The 20,164-nt window shown below is 50.9% G+C and overlaps 7 protein-coding genes across 7 annotated transcripts; 2 read left to right on the top strand and 5 right to left on the bottom strand.

Annotated features, from left to right (window-relative positions):
* Positions 1 to 1,742: 1,742 nt before the first annotated feature.
* LCP9604111_7757 (uncharacterized protein) lies at positions 1,743 to 2,523 on the bottom strand (the record flags this gene model as incomplete). Its single annotated transcript, XM_039075824.1, has 3 exons — positions 1,743 to 1,904; positions 1,967 to 2,335; positions 2,392 to 2,523. 3 exons carry the CDS (start codon positions 2,521 to 2,523, stop codon positions 1,743 to 1,745), a joined length of 663 nt encoding a protein of 220 aa, XP_038926372.1.
* A 290-nt stretch (positions 2,524 to 2,813) lies between these two features.
* Positions 2,814 to 3,977, bottom strand: LCP9604111_7756 (putative alcohol dehydrogenase; the record flags this gene model as incomplete). Its single annotated transcript, XM_039075823.1, has 2 exons — positions 2,814 to 3,110; positions 3,168 to 3,977. 2 exons carry the CDS (start codon positions 3,975 to 3,977, stop codon positions 2,814 to 2,816), a joined length of 1,107 nt encoding a protein of 368 aa, XP_038926371.1.
* An 846-nt stretch (positions 3,978 to 4,823) lies between these two features.
* On the bottom strand, positions 4,824 to 5,990 carry LCP9604111_7755 (uncharacterized protein; the record flags this gene model as incomplete). The annotated part of the gene is made up of 1 exon (XM_039075822.1): positions 4,824 to 5,990. One exon carries the CDS (start codon positions 5,988 to 5,990, stop codon positions 4,824 to 4,826), a length of 1,167 nt encoding a protein of 388 aa, XP_038926370.1.
* Positions 5,991 to 7,340: 1,350 nt separating this feature from the next.
* On the top strand, positions 7,341 to 12,111 carry LCP9604111_7754 (GYF domain-containing protein; the record flags this gene model as incomplete). Its single annotated transcript, XM_039075821.1, has 4 exons — positions 7,341 to 7,435; positions 7,578 to 8,004; positions 8,068 to 11,740; positions 11,795 to 12,111. 4 exons carry the CDS (start codon positions 7,341 to 7,343, stop codon positions 12,109 to 12,111), a joined length of 4,512 nt encoding a protein of 1,503 aa, XP_038926369.1.
* A 957-nt stretch (positions 12,112 to 13,068) lies between these two features.
* Positions 13,069 to 14,775, bottom strand: LCP9604111_7753 (MIP/aquaporin family protein; the record flags this gene model as incomplete). Its single annotated transcript, XM_039075820.1, has 6 exons — positions 13,069 to 13,120; positions 13,186 to 13,322; positions 13,399 to 13,945; positions 14,007 to 14,367; positions 14,484 to 14,624; positions 14,739 to 14,775. The coding sequence occupies 6 exons, from the start codon at positions 14,773 to 14,775 to the stop codon at positions 13,069 to 13,071; spliced, it is 1,275 nt and encodes a 424-aa protein (XP_038926368.1).
* Positions 14,776 to 15,913: 1,138 nt separating this feature from the next.
* LCP9604111_7752 (glycerol kinase) lies at positions 15,914 to 17,962 on the top strand (the record flags this gene model as incomplete). Its single annotated transcript, XM_039075819.1, has 5 exons — positions 15,914 to 16,047; positions 16,115 to 16,597; positions 16,655 to 17,100; positions 17,156 to 17,322; positions 17,387 to 17,962. The coding sequence occupies 5 exons, from the start codon at positions 15,914 to 15,916 to the stop codon at positions 17,960 to 17,962; spliced, it is 1,806 nt and encodes a 601-aa protein (XP_038926367.1).
* A 202-nt stretch (positions 17,963 to 18,164) lies between these two features.
* LCP9604111_7751 (cytochrome P450) lies at positions 18,165 to 19,841 on the bottom strand (the record flags this gene model as incomplete). The annotated part of the gene is made up of 2 exons (XM_039075818.1): positions 18,165 to 19,029; positions 19,117 to 19,841. 2 exons carry the CDS (start codon positions 19,839 to 19,841, stop codon positions 18,165 to 18,167), a joined length of 1,590 nt encoding a protein of 529 aa, XP_038926366.1.
* Between the last annotated feature and the right edge of the window lie 323 nt (positions 19,842 to 20,164).

Here is a 20,164-nt window from a genome sequence, read left to right as displayed (position 1 = left end):
CCCCCCCCCCCCCCCCCCCCCCCCCCCCCCCCCGCCCCCCCCCCCCCCCCCCCCCCCCCCACCCCCCCCCCCCCCCCCCCCCCCCCCCCCCCCCCCCCCCCCCCCCCCCCCCCCCCGTAAAGAAAGTCCCACCAATCAGAGCACGGAGAATGAATTTTCAATCCCGGGATCACTCTCTTCCCGAGGTCCGAACTTTTTTAGCAGCACTTGTATCCAATTTTGGCAGCGCATTGCGTACCGAATCGAGTTCGTTGCTTCACTAATAGCCCCAGTCAACCGCTCCTCTTTGGTCAATTGGTAGACTCTACCCTGGTTCCGACGTAAGTAAAGTGCACGGTCTATTTATCCATCGCTTTCCACTTTTTTTCCATGCTACACTGTCCCCACTTGACCACGTTGAGTGCATATTTAGTCCGTGAATGCCAAGATAGGCAACACTCTTTAGTGCAAGAACCAAGGTCGGCTTATCCCATTAACCTTTTGTTAAGCTTAATCTATATTGGTAGCGACCTTCCATCTATGGTACATGATGTACGAGTACTACATCGTATATCTCTATCTTGGATATGCCAATATAAAAGACCTGTTTTCTTACTTCGCTCCACTGACGTATCTCCACCGAATTAGATCCACAAAGGCGCAAGAGTGAAAACAAGAATAGCAACTAACTTCGTCGCACCAAGCACATCCATGATTAGTCAACATAAACATATCTGTGGGGAATGGAGAGCTTGGCAGCCGGAAGGGGCATAGTCCACTAGCAAAGCGACCGGAAGAACGTCGGAAGAACGTCGAAGCCTAACCCAACCCGAATCGAAAAACGCCCTCTAAAAAAAACACCCCAAGCCCACCCAAACCACAGCAAAAGACCCTTCGGAACATACCCGAGTCGGGGGGAGTTGGAGACCCTGAAAAGCGGTCCACGAGGTTGAGCTGGAGAGCGTTGCGCTAACCTTGCCAAGCCCAACCACCCATGCGGGGCGGTATACATACCGCTTAGGGCTGTCTCACTTTTTAGTTCGCACTTATCATTTGGCATCGAGCTTAGTGTCCCCCGTGTGGTGTATGGACTCCATAATAGATGCTATTATTAGCGAGCGGGAAGATTGTTGTGTTACTACTACTCCGTACAACCGACTGAATTTCCCGTTGACTGCCTGATGCAGCATGCGGGCCGATTGCGTTTTGAGATCGTGGACGTGAGGTTTGCATACGGTATACAGCATATTGCTTATTGTTGGCTGTTCAGCTGTTCGACTAGAACAACGCCCTGCTAGAAGTACCGGAGGGCTTAGGACCCCTCAAAGCAATTGTTTGGTTTGTCGATTAGAGTTATCGGTGAATATTAGGGTTTGATTTCGATGCAACGGTAGTGTTGCAGTCTGTTGCCCGATCGGTTGCAAGTACGTCGATCGCTGAGGCTGCTAGTTCATGGTACGATTAGGGTTATTTTTTTAGAGTCATGCCGTGCGTCGGGGTATGACCAAAAAGACACTGCATTCTGACGGCTAACGATAATAATAGACTCGGCTTCTATGCGGCAAGCTGAAATGAGACACGATGATCACAACCGCACGGGGCAGAACAAGGTCGGAACACAGAGCAATGACCCACAAACTTCTAGAAATAGCAGATCTCTAAACAGCTAAGCAGTATCGTACCCACTAAACAATCCCTCTTTGGACGATTCGCCCGTAGGAACAGCAAAAGAAAAGCAAACGCGGCGAGGCCGAAGGAATCCTCTAGAAGATGGAAGCGCTCTCGTAAACGGTGCGGTCGTAGCAGACGGGAAAAAGCTTAGACCAGAAAGCGTACAGTTCGGGTCTGTCTTCCCGCACCTCGACCAGCCATTTGGCGAATGCGAACTCGGTTTGGAAGGGATTCGGGCTTCGATAAGGAGCGACCTGATCCATGTTAGCGCGGGACTAGCTAGGTACCTGGAGTCAAGACCATGGCGATAACTCACCTCTGAATATCTCTGCAGCGCCTGATGATACTTCTCTGACAGACCGAGCTTACGAAGAGTCGGCATGCGGATTCCCTTCGCCGCGATGCTATATGCATGGTTGAGATTCTCGCGTTCGACAAATGAGAACTCTCCAATCACGACGCCTCCTGGCAGCTTCTTATGCTGATGGGCGTGAGCAACTTCGATCAGACGGGTGAGCAAGTCGGCTTCCCAGTTCTCGAAAAGAGGATGGCGGAATTCTTTGATGTGTCGCTGGAGCAACCACAGTTCACGCTTCAGACGGACTGTATTGGCTTGCAGTTTTGCGACTCTTCGTTCGATGTGCTTGTTGAGGGTTTGCAGGGCATAGTGAGTGGCGTCGAAGGACTTTATTGACTGTCAGTACATTCCATAGGATCGATGTTTCCCCAATGCGGCAATACCTGGAAACTATCCTCGTCCCATGAATCTTCTGGGGCACGATGGGAGTCTGATATACGGGGCACATGGCCATTTCCGCGAGAAACGGAGCGAGAGACTCGTCGAGTGGAGATGTGATCCCTCTTGGAGTTCATAGCTGGGGTGGAATCGGAAATGAATGGAAGAATTGTTATACAATGAGCGAATTCGAGATTCAGTTACTCGATTTGATTATAATAAGTGAGGATGAAATATAAGAGTGGCGATGGCATGCTGAAGATGAGAATAAGTAACAAATTGTGACGCGGTGATGCGTGAAGTGGCCCAGGGGGAAGGCACGAAGAACACTGGTGATTGCTGCAAAATATCTCAATTGATATGTATCATAGGTGTATAGACAGCCATTTAGGCATCATGAATTCATGGGAATCGTAGCAATAATATTTCACAGCTTACTGCCCGCAGACTTGCCAAATTCAATCACCAGTTTGCCGAATTGTGTGCCCTTCTTCATATCTTCGAACAGCTCGTCGATTGCGGACAAGTCATCTAGCTCGGTCTGCAGAACTCGCGACACCACAGGTCGGATCTTCTTGGCCTTGACGAACTCAATCATCTCCTTGAACTCCTTCCGGGAGCCCATCGTGGTGCCGCGGACGTCGATATTCTTGAGGACAGCAGTCATGGTGAATGGCATCTTAGGAGACACAGTCATTCCATAGATAGAGAGGACACCGCCGGCCTTAAAATGTGAGTACTTTCATCTGTTATTGAATGTATATCCCGTTGTCGCACTCACCTTGAGTAACTTGACAGATTTCTCAATAGAATCACCACCGGCACCATCAATGATGGCATCGAAGTTTCTCTTTCCAGTTGGGAGCATACCCAACAGCTTCTTTTCCCAGCCATCTTCCTTATAACTGACACCACCGGTCGCACCTAGCTCAACGGCCTTTTGAATCTTCTCCTGGCTCGAGCTCGTCACAAAGACATACGCACCTCTGGCAACAGCAAATCGTAGCACCATCAGAGCCACACCTCCACCAATACCAGTAATCAAGACAGCAGCACCATTCCCAGAGTTCCTCTCACCAGCCTTGGTAATCAGAGCTCTCCAGCCCGTCAAGCCCGTCAGGGGCAGAGCCGCAGCCTCAGCATCAGAGAGATACTCAGGGGCCTCCTCGACCTCCGAGTACTCGATGGTAATATATTCCTGCAATGTCCCCTTATCCAAAACCTTGGTGCCTCCCATAATTCGGTACCCAGCAGGATCCTCCGGGCCATCAGGCGAATCCTTCCAGCCAGCACCGGGATTCAAGATCACCCGCTTGCCTTGCCATTGCTCTGGGCTGGGAACATTCGGGCCAGTGCCGACAACGATACCAACTCCATCTGCGAGCAGGGGGACATCGAAGGTCACGCCGGGGTAGAGGTGTTGGCGGAGGAAGAGGTCGCGGTGGTTGAGCGCCGCGGCGGTCAGTTTCACCAATAGCTCACCCCCTTGCGGGGAAGGCTTAGGCACCGTTCGTAGGGCGAGCGGGTAATAGACTTGGCCTGGTTTGCCGGGCTTGCCGTCAATGGGAGATATGTAAATTGCTTTGGACATTTTGGATGCGATGGATTGATGATATCAAAAATAAACTAATAAACTGACCTTGACTCAAATCGGGGCGCTCATGCGGGGATGCTTCAATGCTTATCGATAGCCGAGGTTTCTTTGATTTCTTCGATTACACGCCTGGGCCCGAATGTCCGAGACTATATGTCGGACGATTGATGGAAATTGGAAACCTGTATCTATATACTCTGATAGAGTTCAGAACGCGAAGCTCGAATTGAAACAAATCGTAATCAAAAGCAACGAGATTCATAGTGTTTTCTCCTGACGTCACAGCGCATAGGGCTATTTTTGTAGCTGCTGTACTATAGCCTTTCACAGTCTTTACATTGTCTTTGTGTGCTGCATATTTCGCTAGTATATCAGGAGAGCTAGTTTAGAATATTTGAGATCTGCTATCCGTTGTTGGTTTTGCATCTCCCGGGAATATATATTGTAGCTGGCACCGAAATATCAAGAATCATTAATCATCCCCTTCTCTATGCGATAGTAGAATTCATGCTATGTTTGATGAAGTTATTGACTACATAAATGAGAGGGCTTAGACCTTGACTATAAAACAGAGATTACAATAATGCCAAAGGAAATGTCAGATTTGAAATACAATATCAATTTGTCTATGAGCGTCTCAATAAATCAAAAACCGTACGTCAGTCACGAGAAGAACAATAGGAGATAACCTGGGCCTCTGAGGAAATGAGAGAAATTCCAACAAAGCTCCATCAATGGCAACAGACAGGAAAGGAGAAAGCAGCAAGAGAAAACAGGAAAAAAGTATGAGTCGTCCTTCTATTGAAATCAAATAAAACCACCGAGCCACTGAGCTGAGACTGTTCACTTCCTCCCGCAAACCCAGCCAAGTCCACACTCGAATCTCGGACGACAGCGGTGATAAAAAGTACAACGTCTCTCGTCCACATCCCTATCATGGCCAGGCATGGCCTGAATAGAGGTCTCAGAAGCAGCGTCATAATCATAAGTATAATACCCAGAGTTATCGGCATGGAACCCATCCACGTGGAAACGGCCATAGTGCTGAGAATCAGGTCTGGAAGACGTACGCTTGGATGAAGGCACTGGCTTTGGGGGAGGCGTCTTGTTGGGAGGAGAAGCAGACCGTCTGTAAGTGTATTTTGGGTCTGATTTGACATCCAAGCTGTGGCGGGACTTTTCACTCGACCGGGGAAAGCGCGTTGGAGGTGGCGTCGGTCTCGGCATTGGCGAAGGCACAGGCATATAAGCTCGGCAGGATTCCGGGTGGCTTTCGCAATAAGATGCTTTGCGACAGTGGTGTTGAACTACTGGACCGGAGCGTGGTGCTGTGGTGAATCTCTGAGCTGACATGGCAGGTTTGTTGGGACGGGGAGCATGGGCCTCGCATTGGCATTTCTCCATCTGCGGATGATGCTCTGGTTCGCGTTTGGAGGTGCGGTGGCCGCTGCGGCGTCTTCTGGGTGGTTCGTAGTCTGAAAAATCACTGCTGTTCGGAGTTGTGGGACGTGTGTCGTTGGAGCGACGCTCGCGTCTTGTTGAGTGACGGTTATCATATTGTTTTGTGGCTGATTCGGAGCTAGAATAGTCACTGCTGCTTGGTGTGATCGGGCTTGTTTCGTGCGAGCGACGTTCACACCGATTGTCGCAGGAGCAGGGTATTTCCTCAACCTGTGGAGGGGATCCAACCTCGCGTCTGATAGTATGGCATCCCCCACAGCATACTATCTTCACCTCATAAATAGAGGAGTCAGTGTTGGCCGGGGATGGGGAGCGTGTCCTGTGGGAGTGAATCGCGCATGTGCTGCTGCAGGTACAATATGCCTTTTCTGGAATGGGAGATGGCGATGGGCATCGACTGTGGGCACAAGGTTCCGTCTCAGGTCCGTAACGAACTAGCCTGATTCGCCCGCTTCGAGAAAGTCTCTTGTCCATTGGCTCGCCAGCGAAGTACCAGCCGAATTCTGTATTGTTGGGTTTGGATCGGCCAGTGAATCTGGACCGTCTCATCTTCTTCGATCAAAGACGACGAGCACTGGGATAGTGGAGACACAAAAGAGAAAATGATCTTTGTTATGCAAAAAAGCTTATAGTTCATAGAAACCTGACTGGATTGTCTTGGGGCGAAAGAACCGTAAAGAGGGAATTGCCGGAGAGGGGGATGCCATTTTTATAGAGCTTTGATAACATCTGTGAAGCTCCAAGACTGAGCTCATCATATCATAGACATTCATTATGTCGTTTTGCGCCGTCTCTATGTTACTCCTAAAGTGAGCAAATCTCAGACAGCATTGTCTGGTGCAGAATGAAGCATCAAAGGACAAACGGGAACAGTAGATGTCTACAAAGGGCGACACAATGATCTAGCCCTATTGACAGGCACAACAGAGGATGATATTTTGAATCCAACCGGATGTCAGCCCGAATCGAAAGACATAAGACCGTTGAACCTTTGCAAGCCAGTGTATGTTTGCCCAGCATTGCAGAGGTTGGGTAGAAAGGGATAGCATTAGATGCATTTCAACCTCCTCTATTGCATTTGTGGGACAACTAGACTCCTTTGTATTCCTAGACAAAGCACCAAACCAATCCCTAACTGTCAACTGTTTGAAAAACAGCTGAACTCCAATCAAAAGAGGAGCGTGGCTTTTGTGGAGAACACACGTCTATTCTTTTGTTTCCACGTCTCTCTGTTTGCGTCAAGCCACCTAACTGTATACGTACTTGCTAGCTATAGTCTTTTTGGGTTAGGGAAAATTAGCAATCAGGCTTCAAATTCACCCTAATTGTCTGAAAACACCATCATCGTCTCAAACGTCTCTTTTCTTTAATACACAGGATTGGGCACAATGGTGTAGAACAAGGTAGAAGATACATTGGGCAGAGTATGCAGACACAATGTTGTGCGTGTATCGGATACCTGCGCTTGGCGGTATGTAATGATAGCTCTACAAATACGCTAGCCTCACCACTCTTAGACGGCAAATCACGCGACCGCTAGTAATCTAATACCATGTATTTACAACAAGGCACAAATATTGCCACGGCCACCGCTTAATCATTTTTGCTCTAGGAAACTTCCCAAGCGAAATCGAAACTCGGTCTCTCTCTTTCTCGACCTTGTTAGTCTGGCGCTCGCATCTCTGCATTACCTCTCTCACAGCTCTCTACATCTTCGATTGACTAGCTCCTAGCTGTCATATTCCAACTCTACACCAATTTTCCAATCTCGTGTCTTGCAACCTATCCGTTCGCATCACACATTCTCTTGCAAGCCCGCCACAGGTTTCGCGATAACTATCTCAGAATCGGTTTTTACGTGGGGGATCAACATCCGACCATACAAGCCTCTTTACCACAATGCCTACACCACTTCCATCTAGTTTCGCTTCGGCCGCTGCCGGCAACACCCAGGACCCCAGCCGGAGGGGGGATGGTTCGACTAGCGGAGAATGGTACGCAGCCACTGTTTTGCCTTTTCAAAAACTGCTCCATTAGCTGTTGCTCACCAGGCTCGGTTCAATATCATTGCTTGATGCTGTGACCATCAATGTTTTGAGCTCAAGATATCCGATGCTAACCTTCAATGCCTACTAGGTCCCGAAACCGCATGAATGGAGCTACGCAGACCTTCCGCCGTCCTTCTGTTGCTACTACTCCCTCTCACCACCGGGATAGTAGCCAGCCTGCATCTGCCTCGACACCCACGGCCGGCGGCGCGTACATCCCCCCACACCTGAGCTCAAATACTTCTAGCATTGCACGGAATGGGGACGCCCGATACTCCAAGGATCAACTTCTAGAGCTGTATAAATCGCAGCGGGAGGAGGGGACCTTGAGTAAGAACGTGGAGGAATACTTCGTGGCCGACTGGGATCCCCACACCGTGTCAGCTCCTGTGAATGGAGCATGGGGGAAGCGGGATGACCACAAGAACAACTCCGCAGGGCCCGAGGTTTGCTGGGATCACGGTGGCCAGGTGGAGCCCCTGGGAATCACGGGTATGACGGAGGATGAGAGAGAGGTTTGTGTTGTGCCATGCGTTCGGGTCTGAGTGAGTGGTCTTGCTAAAAAGAATTCCGAATAGATGTTCGCCGCTTCAGTCAACTCTCCTCTGAAGCCACCCCCAACAAACGCCGCGAAGGAAAACGTTATCCCAGGGACCGGAGGTCGCAAGTCTTCGATCTCCTACCCTCAGGGCCATATCAATAACTACGCCACCTCCTCCCCAACCGCCGGTCGCCCGGGTCCCCGACGCCGAGAAACGGGAGAATCAATCGGCAACCCTATGTCTCCTACCGGTTCCAGCTCCCGATTTTTCCGCGATGAGGCCAATACCTCTACCCCTCCGCCGGCCCTACTGCGCCGCAAAACTGATTTCCGAGAATCAAACCCGAAGGTGGATGAGAAGGCCAAGGATAGCAGGGACGACCCTGCCTCTCCCTTTAGCTCTTTGAAACGCAGCTCCACAAATCCAATCAATACGGGCGTTGGTGGACCGAACTCTCCCTGGGGTTCGGCCTCGCATAATGCCAATTTCTCTCCGATGGGTGCCTTTGGAGCTTTCTCTCTTGGTTCCGGCTCTGGCTCTGGCACTCCCACGACCGAAAAGAAACCCGGATACGGAAGTCTCCGTGGAGAAAGCAGATTCAAGGGGTTGCTGTCCAAGGATAGCTCCGAAGATATTGCCGGTTCCGCTAAGGAAAAGCCCATGGGCAACCTTGAACGTCTTGCTGAAAATGACAGTGATGCGCGTTCGCAGTCGCCCTGGGGAGATGCTGTCAAGACTCGCGCCAACCGAAGCGAAACTAATCCGTTCGACGAGCCTCGCAGTGGCAGCGCTGCTCTTGGTGGGTCTCAGGATGTTGAAGGTCCTCCTCAGTCTGATCTCGGGTTTGGCGCATTCGGCATGACCTCGAGCATTCCCGGATTCCGGGAGTTGATGCAAAGCCAGGAGAACTCGCGGAACCCAACTCCCAGCCTACTCCAGGGCCACGAGCCAAATAGTCCAACTAACACTAATCCTTACCAGAGCCCGCATGGTGATCGTCATGGTGAACGCCAGGAACCCGAAGATGTCGACACTGACGGATCGGATATTCAGCCTGCCCAGCATCCCGGAATTAGCGGACTTCGGGATCATTCCAACCCATTCGGCGCGATGAGACGGGCTGGCTCAGGGATCGATCTTCCTACTGTGGACCGCAGCCAGAACTCCAGTGTCAACGCCAACCGCACTTTCTCTGGTCTCGGTGGTCTCGGTGGTCTGTCTACCCTAGGCGGAGCGTCAACTTGGTCATCTGGGGCTGCTGTCGGCACTCCCACTCGTGAGCGTTCTGCATTTGTTGGTGGTTTCGGTGACCCCATATTTGGCTCTATGGGCGATCTCCAGTCCCCTAGCTTGTCAACCCTAGGTGGAGGTGGTCTATTTAGCCCTCACGCCGGTATGACTGGCACTGGAAGCATCGGCCGATCAAGCAAACTCGGTGCCCTCTTCTCTTCCATGCAGGACGAGCAAGGAAGGCCCGGCTCTGTGGGCCTAGATGGACTCGACCCTTCGCAAGGCGACAAGGCAGGTCAAGCAAGCCACCATGGCTCAACGCCTACTTCGCAAACACCCGTCTCGGCCGTTGGCTCTATTCCAAACCTTGCTGGTCATGACATTCCTTCGAGTCAAACTCCTGGCGCAGGCATTCCTGCTTCTCAGCAGCGTACCATGGTTATGCCGGATAGGATGCGTTGGATCTACCGGGATCCGCAAGGCAATATCCAGGGCCCGTGGACTGGGCTTGAGATGCATGATTGGTTCAAGGCGGGCTTCTTCAGCCCTGACTTGCAAATCAAGAAGCTCGAGGACACCGAATTTGAGCCCTTAGCTCAGCTAGTGAGACGCATTGGGAACTCACGCGAACCTTTCCTTGTGCCTCAGATTGGCCTTCCTCATGGCCCGGAACCGACAGTTGCCCAGTGGACTAATACCACCGCCGGATCTGCTCAGCCTCCCTTCCCGGGTAGTTTCCCAAGCTTCGGCACCACCTTGACAGCCGAGCAGCAAAATGCGCTCGAACGACGCAAGCAGGAAGAACAGTACCTGATGGCTCGACAGAAGGAACACTTAGCTCAACAGCAGGCCATTATGAAGCAGATGGCTCCTCCTGGTGCTCCCTCATCCTCGCTGAACCCTTCGCTGCAGCACCAGTCTAGCGCACATAGCCTCCAAAGCCAGCCTAGCTTCTCAAGCATCACTTCACCCGTTGGCTACCAGCCATCCCCGATCCAAGCTCCCATGCAACAGCAGTCTCAAGGTATCCCTGGATTCTTCGATGGTGTTGCACCGAGGCAGGGCGGTTTGAACGTGGGACCCGGAATGCTGGGAACGGATTTCGGCAACCAGGATCAGCTCCCTGCTCTACTTGATCGCCTGAATATCAGCCGCCAGGATCCATTTGCCTTTGGCAGTGCTGGTTCATTCTCTGGCCGCCAGCCCGATAACTTTTTGCAGTCCCAGCAGGTTACTCAAATGCTTCAGGATCGTGCTCAGCTTCAACAAGAGCAAGAGGACTTTGACAAGGCTCATGAAGATGATCCATTTGATCAGCACGCTCGCGAGGAGCGTCTTCGTCAGTTCCATGCCTTGCGGGCCCAGGAAGGCGAGATGGGCATGCGCACCGCTGAAGGCCTGCCTACCCACCCTGCCGCCGCATCTCGGCAACTCGAAGCAGAGGTTGCGGCCGAGATGGAGGAGGCAGCTCAACAGTTGACCGACTCTGTTACCGGCGCTGAGCCTCTCACTCTTTCTCAGCAAGTCCACAAGGCTGCTTCTGCCCAACGCCAGCAGCAGGAACATGAACATAGCCATGGCCCTCCTGAATCGGTCTGGGGAAACAAGGTTGACCACGCTATGCCCCAACCTTTCCCTCCCCCACCCTCCGCGTCGCCTCTCCCTGCACCTACCGCCCAGCGTAACCGCCAAAACGTCGCCGAGTCTCTGGCTACCGGGTCCCGCTCCCAGACTCAAACTCCCGTTGACGCTGCACCTACCTCCATCGCACCATGGGCCAAGGAGGCAAATGACTTGCCCAAGGGCCCCTCTCTCAAGGAGATCCAGGAAGCCGAGGCTCGTACTGCCGCCCAACGCGAGGAAGTCGCCGCTGCGGCACGCCGTGCCCAATTCCTCGCAGAGCAAGAGCGTCTCAGCCAAGCGCAGGCACAGGCAGCTCCTGGGCTCCCTTCGTCTGCCAACTGGGCTAGCGCTGGATCTCCGGCCACCCCTGCCTCGGCTGGGTCTCCTTGGGCCAACAAGACCCAACCAACACCCACGGCAACTACCGCTAAGAAGACTCTCGCTCAGATCCAGAAGGAGGAGGAGGCCCGCAAGAACCGCGCGGCTGCTGCCGCCGCCGCCGCTATGGCTGCGACCCCAAGCCCTCCAGTTCCCTCCTCTGTCGGCAAGCGTTACGCAGATCTTGCTAGCAAGGGTCCTGCTCCCGTCGCCCCCGGTGGCCTGGGCTCCAGTGCCTGGACCACCGTCGGTGCTAGTGGCAAGGTCAAGGGTGTGCCAACTGCGCCAGCTCTTGGACCCCGCACGGCTAGCGGAACCGTCCCAATCTCACCTCTCATCGCTAAGCCCCGCCCTGTTACCACTACCCGTACGGTGACAAGCGGCGGCACCCCCCAGTCCAACCCCAACCAGGCCGTTGAGGAGTTCACTAAGTGGGCTACTCTGGCTCTGAGCAAGGGGTTGAACAGCAGCATCAATGGTGAGTTTCGTCCTGCCAATTTATACCGTCTCCATACTAACATCTTATCTCTAGTCGACGATTTCGTCCAGCAATTGCTTTTCCTACCCGCTGAGGCTGAGATCATCTCCGACTCTGTCTACGCCAATTCCCAGACTCTGGACGGCCGTCGCTTCTCGGAGGAATTCATCCGCCGCCGCAAGCTTGCCGATAAGGGCATTGTCGACCCCGTCTCACCCAGTGCTTTCGGTGAGCAGAAGAACGGCGGTGGCTGGAGCGAGGTTGCCAAGAAGGGCTCTGCTGCTACCATTGCGGCTGCTGCTCAGCGTGAGGAGGAGGCTGCCAGCTCTGCGTTCAAGGTTGTCGCTCCCCGCAAGAAGGGCAAGCGGTAAGGGTGTGCATTAGCTTTTCTGTTCAAGCTGTTTTTTGAGCCTAGATAGCTGAGTCGGATCTGTTGTTTCTATTTATGTGAGATACGTGCCCATGTTTGTTGCGTGTCTTCGCCGTGTCTAGCATCATACTCCTAGTAGCATTGATATCGGTTCTGAGTTGTGCATCTTTTTCGGACGTACGTACAGAGATACCTTGTAGCAATATCCGGAGTTAGATACTGCGTGCTTATTCAGCACCGTTCCGGTCGTGGGAGGTGGTCAAGTCGACGTGACCTAACATCCATTGTCTTCTAATCGAGTCAAAACATACGTGTCATAGTCTGAGTCGATGAAATATCACTGGTTTATATTATTCGTTTCATCTTGTATGTTTCATTGCTGTTTTGCTCGCATGATCGTTTAGTGCTGCTTTCAATGGCACCATTCAGTTCACCAGACAGAGTTGAGGTTTCAGGGAAGCACTTGAATGGAGTTTTCTTCGCCAATATTAGGCTGTTTTGTATATTCTGTGGCATTTCTCGAGTCCAAATTACTGTTTTCAGTCTTTCAATAAATATCCCTTCAAATGAACATTTCACCACATCATGTGCTAGTTGAAAAGTAAGACAGCTGCAGTGCTCTCTTTTAGAATTATGCAGCCCATATAGAGAGGTATGGTACCATACATTGGATGGTTTCTTTGTGATTTAGAAATAAAAATATATAGTCATTGTGCCTGTAACTGGAGATATAGCTCTTGAAGATGTCTTATAAGCCCGATGACCTATCTGTATAGACTCAATACTGGCTTTGATAGGAGAGACGACGACAAAGCCCTGAACCATTTCGAAAAACTGAAAATAGATTGCATGACGTTAAATAGGTGCGGCAGGAACTGGCTCAATAGTGTCAAATATAAATCATAACAAGCATAGCTGAGTTCCACCCCTTTATACACACGAAATTGTCATAAACAGATCATAAATAAGTTAAAAAAAACATGTCCAGTGCAATGGTCGCCATTTCACGCCTACATACAGGATCTCATAAGTAAGGATATGATTGCTTTAGACTGGGCTCTGCAGTGCGACTCGCCTTTGATTGAAGGGTCCCAACAGCCTCTTGATTCCCATCCAGGGTGTGTTGATTGGACTATCGATTCCAGTATACAAGAACAAATCGTAGATCCATCCCCCGAAGGTGCAACCTAATATTGGTGCAACCATAGGAATCTGAGAAAGAAACACTTGTAAGCCGAGAAGGCCCGGAAGGTTCAAAGGGTTGACCCAATGCCCAAATAAAACGTACCCAGAAGTAATAACCCCCCGCAGCCCATACTTCGTGTCCATACCCAATCATATAGGATGTCAGCCGTGGACCAAAGTCCCGTGCCAGATTTATGGCATATCCAGTCTCCCATCCAAAGCACGCGCCAATGCCAAAGATAACGAAGAATAGTGCCAGAGGTATCAGGGGCCCGGCGCCTAGATTGCCGTCGTCTTTCAAAGCGAATATCATGAACATCAAGACCGCACTGGCAAGAAACTCGGAGAAGAATTGGCCCGTTTTTGTCATAAATTCTGCTGGATAGGTGCAAAAAATGCCGCCTGTTGCTGTAGTCGAGTAGCCGGGGACTGTGCGGATATTTGGCCCGCCCTCGTAGACGTTGATGGCTGACTTATAGTTGCCGTACACGATGACAGAACCGCACATCGCGCCGAAGATCTGGGACAGTGCGTACACGGGGAATTTGCGCCAGGGGAACCCGCGGAGGACACAGTTTGCAAATGTCACAGCGGGATTGATGTGGCCTCCTGATGCCCCGCTAGTGTATACTCCGAGCATGACGCCGAGTCTGGTGAATGGCGTTGGTTAGAAGGGAGTATTGAGTGATGATAGAAGAAGAAGAGGCTTACCCCCATCCCCAAGAGATAGATTGGTAGTCACCCTTTTGGCCATGACTGAGTAGCACCTGAGCAACGACCCCGTCCCCAAATAAAATTAGGATCGTTGTCCCAAAGAATTCAGAGAATGCATCACGGAAGTACTCCCTCACTTTGAACCAGAGCAGGGGGCGAGTATAAGGGCTTTCGACTTCGCGGTTGATGTGATGGATAGCCGTTTCGTTCTTGTCAGTCAGACACAGCGAGCCACAGCCACTGTCATGACTTGCAGGGGAGAGAGTTTCACGGCGGTCTTTTGCCATTGGATTAACCTCAAGCTCTTTCCGGGTAGCCATCGAAAGGAGAGCCCAAGCTCTAAAAGCCAGGGTTGGGCCTTCGAATTGATATAGTACGACCAACCGGGGGGAATCTCACCAGCCACGCAAAAATGATATGGTAGTCCCCCCAGTATATCAACGGCGTAGAATCAGGGACGACCGTGTAACCAACCCTTTGCCCTCAATCTATCCCGTACTTCATAGAAGATGATGGCTCGATTGGCTGATGCAGGGTCTTGTCCTAGAAGAGAGTGTGTATCTGTGCTGTCTTGTCCTCTTGGTTCCGGCTCCAGAGCCCCAGAGGGCGTGCAAGCTTACAGGAAAGATATCAGCTGAAGTCAAACCCGGGATCAAGTGCACGTATGCTTTTTATTAAACTTGCTGGGCCGGCCATTCTCCTTTTTGTTACGGTGTCTTTTTATCTCACCTAGAGCAGAAATTTCTGACAGCGCATTTTCGCTCATAGTTCATTCCAGGGACCGTTTGTAGGAAAAGCCGTCTGGCATAGGAAGCCGGAAGTCACCGTCCGATCCGGTTGGGCTGTTTCCTCTCTTTTGGGTAATCATTGGACACCGCAATGTTGTATATAGTTCCCACTTACCGGTATGTGTCACTGTAATAACTGCAGGAAGAAGCTTCTCCGTCTTCTGCTACTCATCTTCAACTCTTCAGGTGCCGGAACTCATGTAGGCCCAATCGCAAGTTTCTAGAAAGTCCAAATTGTGTCACCTCGAGGAGCCAGACTTCTCCAAAGGGAGGCGAGGGTAACGGAAAGAGATTGGTCTTTCCCCATGATGATGCTGAGGGTTGTATTTTTTGCAATCTTTTCTCGTCGGCAGTGACACAGTTGACAGTTAACCGTGTGACCATATGCTTAGAGGTAGCATCGCCGAGACCGGGTTGTCCGGTGTGATAGAAGTGATATCTTGCCCTCCAGCTGTTAACACCGCAGTATTAACTGCGGTAAAATGAAGCAAATATAGACTTGCAGATAAAATTTCAGTTCTGACCAGTTTAGCAATCGCAATTTGGGCCATTTACCGACAGAATTCTGGTTGTCCTTCAAATAAGACCGAGTCAATGCGCGATTCCCGCCGATTTGGATCTGACACTTCGTCAAATGAACCGAGTCGTCAATCGTCTGCTGATCTCTCTCCAAAATATGCAGGAAAGTCATGCTGACAGGGCTTTGGGGGAATTCGGGACGAGCGAGCCGTTTCCTGGTAAAATAACTTTTCCCTAATGAGTCCAAAGTGCATTGACTTGGCTAATTTCACAATCCCAGTTCCAATGAGCCCAAGAAAGAGTCTAGACGAATGGTCAATACATGTTGTAGCACAGCCAATTCTCACCTTTAATCCCACGCCTGGCCAGGGATAATCCCACCAATCTATTCTCACGGTGTCTCCCTGCATTCCTCGAATCGGCACCCCGCCGTGTGACTGTGAAGCTAGTATGTACAAACGCTTATATTTATGTGTTTGATGTTTCTTGCTATATCTCGAGTTCTCCCACGCTTTGTTCTTTGTCATCTCGTGTCATGCGTAAATAGACGACTCCTTTTTTTATTCCTCGTAGATTCCTACACAACACTCCATAACCATGCAGCCCTCAGATATATTTGTGGGGTCAATCGATCAAGGCACCACGAGCACCAGATTTTTGATCTTCAACCGTGAGGGTGAGCCAGTAACATCACATCAAGTCGAATTCAGCCAAATCTACCCGAATCCGGGGTAAGTTGTAGTCCAACCCAACAATCGGATCAAAAGCCCAGCCTGGACGCAAATTAACCACTACTAGATGGCATGAACACGACCCATTCGAGATCATAACTTCAGTAGAGACCTGCATGGAAGAGGCAGTCCACAAGTTCGAAGCGCAAGGTCACACCCGGAGCAGCATCCAAGGCATCGGAATAACCAACCAGCGCGAAACAACCATAGTCTGGGACCACGAGACTGGCGAGCCTCTGTACAATGCCATTGTATGGACAGATACACGCTCTCAGGGGATTGTCGCGGAATTGAAACAGAAACCAGGGGCAGAGCAGCTCCAAGCACTCTGTGGTCTGCCGTTATCAACCTACTCGTCGGCTACAAAGCTAATCTGGATGTTGAGACATGTCCCAAGGGTGAAGGATGCATTTGACCGCGGTACCTTGGCGTTTGGTACTGTCGATGCCTGGCTGGTATACCATTTGAACGGTGGCGTGGCTGCCAACGTCTTTGTCTCAGATTCGACAAACGCTTCACGGACCATGTTTATGAACCTGGAGACGTTACGGTATGATGAAGTGCTTCTGGACTTTTTTGGGATCAGGGGGAATGTTTATTTGCCTAGGATTGTGCCCTCGTCTGATGCGACAGCGTACGGGGCTGTTGCTTCTGGGGCTTTGGCGCGGGTTCCGATTATGGGCTGTCTGGGGGATCAGTCTGCGGCGTTGGTTGGGCAGAAAGGGTTCTCACCTGGAATGGCGAAGAATACGTATGGCACTGGATGCTTTCTTTTGTACAATGTTGGTGACAAGCTGGTGTTCTCGAAACACGGGTTGCTAGCTACCGTGGCTTACCACTTTGGTGGAAAGCCTGTATATGCGCTTGAGGGCAGCATTGCTGTCGCTGGATCTGGGATCAAATTTTTACAGAATAATTTGAATTTTTTCCACGAGTCTAAAGAGGTCAATGACCTTGCATACTCGGTGGAAGATAATGGCGGATGTGTGTTTGTCACTGCGTTCAGTGGACTTTTCGCACCTTATTGGATTGATGACGCGAAAGGAACCATCTGTGAGTTTCTCATTACCAGGCTGTTATATTATATTAAGTCTGACAGAGTATGCAGTTGGTATCACCCAGTACACCCAAAAGGGCCATATCGCACGCGCTACCTTAGAGGCAACTTGCTTCCAGACTAAAGCAATTCTAGACGCAATGGAGAAAGACAGCGGCCATACACTCTCGGAACTGGCTGTAGATGGGGGTATGAGTAACTCAGACCTAGCAATGCAGGTAAATAGCAAATTCTCTTGCACGTGTGAGTATTTGAACAAGAACTAATCTGATTAAAATATAGACTCAAGCAGATGTGATATCCATCCCCGTCTACCGCCCAAAGATGCGTGAGACTACAGCTCTCGGTGCAGCCATTGCAGCCGGCCTTGCTGTTGGACTTTGGCACAACTTTGCCGAGCTGCGAGATATCAATCGTTCCGGCGGTACGGTCTTTGAGTCCCAGGTCCTGCGACAAGAGAGTTCTGCTAAGTTTGCACAATGGGAAAGGGCTGTGCAAATGAGTAGAGGCTGGGTGGGATCTGAGAGAGCCGAGAAAGGAGAAGCCGCTGGCCTGAAAAACGAAACCTACGCACCGATGAAGAATCATGTTCTCCCGCCCAAGGTAGCACGAATCTCAGATAGCTCCTTAATCTCACATGTGGTTAAGAGATCTACATACACTACGGGTGTGAAAGGGAGGGCCCATATCTCGGTCAAGGAGATCGACGTCCCACCTCTACCTGTGCAGACGGCCCTGGGGAGTGTCTTGGGTGATTTGGATGATGCGGACGAAGAGGATTTGTTTTTGGAGCTACGGAAAGTAGAGATTTTGCAAAGACTGAAGAAGCTACGGAAGCGACAGTCAAACTGCTACTAATTGTATTCTTATTCCTAATATGGTCACGAGTTTATTAGATCACACATGAATTAACATAATGTACGAACAATATATACTTCAACTTGCTACAAAATTTCAAAGCAGAACATAGATTCGGATCTGAGAGATATCGCGCTGTAATTCAAAGAATCAACCACAGCTCAAGCAACACTTGCCTTAGCGATACGACACTGTGCGCAGCCTATTCACCCTCCTTGAGGAAAACGCAATTCAACTCGGAGCCAGGGCTAAGTGTAACTTCGAATTGAAGCTCTGGATTTTCGACTTTATTCTTCCCACCAACCGGCAGCGCAATAATGCGCTCATAAGCCTGCAAAATCCGAATAACAGTGTATCCCATTTCAATGATAGCGAACTGCTGCCCAATACAAATCCGCGGTCCCCCATTAAACGGAATAAAATGCCACGGCCTGGGCTGCCAGCCGGAAACCCACCGTTCAGGAATCCACTCCCCGGGATTGAAGTAGTTCTCCGATCCCGGGCCGTCATATAGATCAGGGTCCCGCTGCATCAACAGCGTCGAGTAGATGACCCGCGTGTTTGCGCGCACACCCACAGGCGCTAGTCCATCCGGCCCACCGCCACGTGGGAGCGTCGTATCGCGCAGAGAGTGGCGCACGTTGAATGGCACGACAGGATATAAACGCATGGTCTCGTGCAGCACTGCATTGAGGTACTTCATTTCCTTAAGATCGGTGTAGCTGGGTTTCTGGGCGGTGGCGCCGACGCCAAGTCTGTCGCGAATCTCGTTGCGCAGCTTGGCGACCACTTCTGGGTTGCGCGAAAGCTCGAAGAGACAAAAGGATAGTGTGCCGGCTGTTGTATCACGACCTGCGAGGAGAATGGCGACGAGTTGGTCACGGAGGACGCGGGGATCGCGGGTGAACCTGGCTAGGGCGTCGAGAAAGGTCTCGTGGGTTGAAAGTTTTTCATTAAGTTCGTCGGCTGAATGAGCGAGGACGGTTTGGATGTATGGCTGGATGAACTCGTCCATGATCTTGAGGTTTTTGCGGAATTCGGTGCGTGACATGGCGAAACTAAAGACTCTGTTTTGAGATTCAGTGTTAGATTAAGCTCAGCGAGGCTCCAATGACAGACGATGGTGGCGTCGCACAGGATCGAGTATCACTCACCCGAAACAGAAGTACTCCGCTTGACGCTGTTGAACATATTTGAACGCTTCCGCAAACCGTGTTGCCGGATTATCTAGACTGTCTGTGCCGTTGCCGAGCAGGTAGTCTGTTGCTGCATCGAGGGTATATCGGAAGAAGAGTGACCCGACGTCCACTACCTTGCTGCTGCTGGGAGAGTCACTACCGCCGAGAAGTGGGATGAGTTTCTGAACATGTTTCTCGAAGATTTCTGTGTCGACAATGCGGTCACGCACAAACATGGGACGAATGAGCTGGCGGGAGCGAGACCATAGTTCCCCGTCTGTGATAAAGATGCTGTCGCCGAGGAACTCCTTCCACTCCTGATGGAAGGACTCACCCTTACCGTAGTCAGCGAACTGGCGGGTGAGGAGTGCCTTGATATTTTCTGGGTCCTTGGTGATGATTGTTCGGGTGGAAATTCCAGCATCGAGTTCGGCCGTCTTCACATTTTTTAGGCCGCCTGCTTGGCTGATCTTTGCATCCCAGAATTCTATAAGGCCGTTGACTTGATTGGCTTGGTAGTCTTGGAATATGAAGTCGAGAGCGTATGGGAGACGGAACTCAATTTTGGGAGCTCTGAGACCGAGACGGGCGATTTGTGCTGAAGCTTGGAATTTGCGGAATACGCAGAATGCAACGAATAGCCCGAGAAGCCATAGCGAGGCCCGACTGAATGTCGTCTTCTCAAGGATGTCTTCAATCATGGTGCCGCTGAACTGGACTGGGCTGAGTTGATGGGTCTGATTTTGGTTTGTGTCTTCGAGGGGACACGTTCAGAATAAGAGAAAAAAGAACTGATATGTTGCATAACATATGACAGGGACGAAGTCTATTTTATGAAGGTGAACTTGTCAAACAGCGTGGACCATACGGGTTGCAACGTTTACGAATCCGAGAACACGGCCATCCTCTCTTTCTAGAGAATATAAATGAACTCGTAGTGTCCAATGATGTATTTTTCCTATATCCCAAAGAGGTGTAGGAGGATGGCCCAAAGGAGCGATGCTTGCGAGCCCCGCGTTATGTG

This window comes from Penicillium roqueforti, assembly GCF_015533775.1.
Source record: "Penicillium roqueforti strain LCP96 04111 chromosome Unknown scaffold_25, whole genome shotgun sequence".
Lineage (NCBI taxonomy): Eukaryota > Fungi > Ascomycota > Eurotiomycetes > Eurotiales > Aspergillaceae > Penicillium > Penicillium roqueforti.
The sequence above is the reverse complement of the archived record's forward strand: the minus strand, read 5'-3'. Positions and strand labels throughout refer to the sequence as shown.